Here is a 4,744-nt window from a genome sequence, read left to right as displayed (position 1 = left end):
TTGAGTTGGAGTCTCACTCTGTCGCCCGGACTGGAGTGCAGTGGCCGCTCCCAGCCACTGCAGCCTCGACCTGCTGGGCTCCGGCGATCCTTCCACCTCAGCCTTCCAAGTAGCCGGAATTACAGGCATGCGCTACCATGACCGGCTGATTTTTGGATTTATTGTAGAGATGAGGTCTCGCTGCCCAGGCGGGTCTCGAACCCACAGGCTCAGGCAATCCACTCACATCAGCCTCCCAAAGGTGCAGGATTACAGGCTGAGCCACCAAGCCCGGCCCTTGTGGTTTTAACTTGCATTTTTCTGGTGACTAGTGATGTTGAATATCTTTTCATTATGCTTGTTGGCCATTTGTATGTCTTCTTTTGTAAAATGTCTATTTATGTCCTTTGCCTACCTTTTTTTTTTTTTTAGCTCATCTGTATTTCATTTGCAAACTTATAAATTCTCCTTTGCCTACCTTTTAATGGGGCTATTTGTGTGTGTGTGTTTATTGTTGTTGAGTTGTTTGAGTTCCTTATAATTTCAAGACAGACCCAGGTAGTTGCTTATGCTTTGAGAAAAGCACATATGATACATAATGGTAATACACATCATGGAGCATTTGCAGAGGGATCTGGCTTTAACGGGGCTGGAATGGAAAGTGAGATGATTCTGTTCTGATAGTGATAGTGGAACGACAGCTACGTTGGGCATGAGGAAACCTGCATTTCTAGCAGCCATAAGCCTTGAGCTCGGCTTTCTGGGCCTCATTTTCCTCTTCTGTAAAACGAGGAGGGTAAACCAGGTCATTTGTTTTCTGGAGAGGGCGAGGGACTTCAACAGGGGTTGGGGCCCTAAGCTGTCCCCTACCCACGGCTTCTGTCTCATGTCAAAGCAGCTCTCCTGTGAGCTGTTACTGGGTGTCAAATAAGATACTGCTGGGAAAACATATCCTCAAAAGTCTGGAAGCTACTGGACTAGATGATCTCTGAGATCCTTTCCTCTCTAATGGTGTGGTTTTATGAACTTAAAAACTGAGTCAGAGACTTGAAAGCTGAAATCACAGTGCCAAAAATTTCTCTGTAAGTGCTGTGGATGTTTTGCAGGCAGACAGTCCAGAAGACATGCGCAGCTGGATTAAGGAGATCGGGGCAGCTGTCCAGGCCCTCAAGTGCCACCCCAGAGTAAGTCACTTCCTTTCTGCTGCACTGTGTCAACTTAGAGATGAGTTCCCCTTGAGTGAGCATGTTTTATTTGATGATATAGGCAAGCAGCCTGGTCCCTAGATGCAGCTGAAGCCTCAGGATGTCTTGTTTGTTTTTCTCTTTCTACTAATTTGGGTACACACATTTTATTTTTCTCTTTTTGGTCGTGGGAGGTGAGGTAGAGTTGGCTAGAGAAATGGAATTTCTGAGATGTCCTACAAGACTCATGCCAGGCAGACCTTGACACATCTGGAGTGAATTCTGCTGAATGTATTTGGTTTTTGTAGACATGGGTCCCTGGACCTATGAGATGGTGATCCTGGGTGGGTACACTTCCTGGACTTTGGGATGAACATTATCTGGAAAAACCCTAACTTTCTTTTGTCTTCTTCTTCCCTCTTTTTTTTTGTAGGAAATGTCCTTTTCTAGATCCATTTCTTTGACCCGACCTGGAAGCTCTGGTCTCTCAAGTGGGCCCAACTCTATCTTGTTTAGGGGACGGCAGCCTGTGGAGGAAAAGAAAGCCCTCTGCAAAGCTCCCTCTGTGGTCTCCTCCTGGCAGCCCTGGACACCTGTCCCCCAGGCCGGGGAAAAGCTGCTTCCAGCTGAAGAGACTCCGGAAGACTCTTTGTTCACGCCTCGACTTGGGGAGAGCAATGTGGCCGGGGTGCTGCCGAGCTCCCGGATAAGGCACAGATCCGAGCCCCAACACAAGGAGAAACCATTTATGTTCAACCTTGATGATGAAAACATACGGACCTCTGATGTGTGATGAAGCTTAGTGCGTGGGAGGGAGAAAGGGAGGACTCGGGAGAAAGGGAGGACTCGAGAGAAGGAGGCTGTGACTCAGTTTCTCTACCTTGTTGGAGGGTGGTCAGAAGCCTTTATGGCACCCATACTTCTGGGGATGCTTTGTGGGAGGGGCCTATCCACCTGGCTTAAAAAAAAAAATCAATGCAGTGTATTTAATTTGAGGAAATCACTAGGTTAGGCCTGAAGGCATACTCAGTGGAGAACAGGTTGCCTCATCTATTTCAAGGTCTTCCTGGTGAGGGGTTATTTTAGCAACTCCTTCCCAGAGGAATCTAGGAGTCCAGCTTCACCCTTGACTAGGTTTTAGTTCCTTGTCCTTGTTTTAGTTTCTTTGTTTTCAGTCCAGGCACAGAATCCTATTCCTGTTTGTTGACTGAGGTTTGTAACATGTGAGGGCAGTAACCCGCCCAGCTGGAAGGAGGTGGGTTGGTGGGAGACCCAGGCTCCAACCTGCCTGGATCCATTCTGAGAGATGGGGCCTTGAAAACAGCCCTCAGAGTGTCTACCAGGGCTGAGCCTCTCAGGAGACCTCACAGGGAAAGAGATAGGGACTTCTTGTAAGGTATGGGGAATAATTCAACCATACCAATAGTGCATCACCCAGTTTTGGAAGTTACTCTGTTCTCTTCTGGATGCTTTTTGCCCCAAATATTATAGATGTGGGTGACAGACCTACCCACCCAAATTCTGTGTCAGGCCCCAAGGGTGGGTTTATCAGTGTTACATGTTGTGACTAAGTACAGGACAGACATTTCCCTTGATAGGCATTATTTGGGATGTGTGGAGGGTTGATGTATGATAACTCACGTATGTGATAAATCCATCTCTTTTTCAGAGTTTTAGATGAGCTTTAAAGCAGGTGCTGGGGAGAGATGGATTATAATTCATCCAACTAAGCTTTTGTGATCCATGTTTTTCAGACAGGAGAAAAGTTCTGTTTTGGCAAAGACAGATGATCTCGAATCCTTGCCTCACAACTGTTTTTTAAATGGGCCAACATTAGTCTAACTTTTAGTGCTGTGCTGTCTTTCTAGGCAGATTTGCTTTGCCTTTATCCTTTGTGTTATCCTTTGAATGAAGCCTTGTGTGCCTGCATGATCAAAACCTGTAATATGACAAGTTTCCATGTACTCAACAGTGAAGAGATACAAAGAGAAACTTGAGATATATTTATACTTGTAATGAAATAGAAACTGCGCATAGAAACATTGATTTGGAAATTGTGAGTTGCTGACTAGAGATTTCTCAGAAGAGCATCAGAAAGTTGAGTTTCCTGCTCCAGTTGTAGCACACACCTTCTTCCATCTGACAAGAAGATACTGTTTCCAGTGTTCCTGGGAGAATTTTTCCATCTAGTTTTTGTGGTGAATTGCCACCAGGAGTTTATTGGGGTTTCCTAAAGAAAGGAGAACTTTGCTCATTTCCATCTGTAACTTTTATCAGCTAGATCTATTTTTTTTTTCCTTAAGAGACAGGGTCTCATTCTATTGCCCAGGCTGGAGTGCAGTGGTGTGATCATAGCTCACCGCCACCTCAAACTCCTGGGCTCAAGTAATTCTCCTGCATCAGCCTCCAGAGTAGCTAGAACTTTAGGCACCTAGCGCCATGTCCAGCTAAGTTTTTTTATTTTTTATTTTTTGGAGACTGGGTCTCCCTGTGTTGTCCAGGCTGGTCTCCAATTTCTGGCCTTAAGCTATCCTCCTACCTCAGCCTCTGGAGTTTCTGAGATTATAGGTGTGAACCACTTCATTTGGCTTAATTATATTTTTAACATTAAAAATTAGACTGGCCAGGTGCGGTGGTTCATGCCTATAATCCTAGCACTTCAGGAGGCCAAGTCGGGAGGGTTCCTTGAGCTTAGGAGTTTGAGACCAGGCTGGGCAACATAGTGAGACCTAGTCTCTACAAATAAATTTAAAAAATTAGCTGGGCATGGTGGATGTGCCTGTAGTCCCAGCTACTCGAGAGACTGAGGTAGAAGTATCACCTGAGCCAAGGAGGTCAAGGTTGTGGTGAGCCATGATTGTGCCACTTCACTCCAGCCTGGGTGATAGAGTGAGACCTCCAACTCAAAAAAAAAAAAAAAAAGAAAAAAAAAAGCTAGAGGAAAAGACTCAGAGAAGCATTTTTACCTAAGTAAATCTCCTGCCCTCCTGGTGTACAAATATAATGCAGAAGTGAAAACAGTTCATGAGAAAACCCTTGGTGGCTTCTAATGCAGAAGTGAAAACAGTTCATGAGAAAACCCTTGGTGGCTTCAGTGGAATCATGCTTCTTTCAGGCAGTGTCGTTTCCCTTGAAGTCCATGTCACGTTGAGGACTTTTTGATTGCACTGCATTGGAGCTATCCTTTCTTTAAATTAACTTTGGTCTAGTTGTCCCGGTATAAAAAAGGAAATCTCCTACTGGATCTATCCCTTGTTCTCACTCTCTCTCTTTTTTCCTTTTTTCTGTAAATGCTGGTGAATGTTAGTCCTCAGAAATCCTTGGTTTGGGAATTATTAATCTATGAGTGACTGAGGTTACAACTTACTTTAAGTTGCATGATTTCAGGAAGCCATTCCAAATGCTAATAGCTCCTTAACTTGGGTTTTAACTCTCAACTTGCCCTCCAGAAAATTCTTTGACTAGTCAAAGTAAGTGCAAAATGTGTGATGTGGAGCTACTAAAAATAAGTTAGGAATGCGTTGAGAGCTCTTTAAACATTCCCTGACTTGTGAAAAAGATGTCATCTTTTGGTGTTCAGA

The 4,744-nt window shown here is 44.6% G+C and overlaps 1 protein-coding gene across 1 annotated transcript in view; it reads left to right on the top strand.

Annotated features, from left to right (window-relative positions):
- Positions 1-3,404, top strand: part of PLEKHA2 (pleckstrin homology domain containing A2) — a 52,388-nt gene extending 48,984 nt beyond the window's left edge. The window contains exons 10-11 of the mRNA XM_008072354.1: positions 1,086-1,163; positions 1,597-3,404. Of these exons, the coding sequence (XP_008070545.1) occupies positions 1,086-1,163; positions 1,597-1,956 (438 nt within the window). The 3' untranslated portion in view covers positions 1,957-3,404. The remainder of the gene's footprint in view (positions 1-1,085; positions 1,164-1,596) is intronic.
- The last annotated feature ends 1,340 nt before the right edge of the window (positions 3,405-4,744 follow it).

This window comes from Carlito syrichta, unplaced genomic scaffold, assembly GCF_000164805.1.
Source record: "Carlito syrichta isolate Samal-C Ts95f unplaced genomic scaffold, Tarsius_syrichta-2.0.1 Scaffold315142, whole genome shotgun sequence".
NCBI classification, from domain to species: domain Eukaryota; kingdom Metazoa; phylum Chordata; class Mammalia; order Primates; family Tarsiidae; genus Carlito; species Carlito syrichta.
Note: the sequence above shows the minus strand (reverse complement) of the source record. Positions and strands in the feature narration are given on the sequence as shown.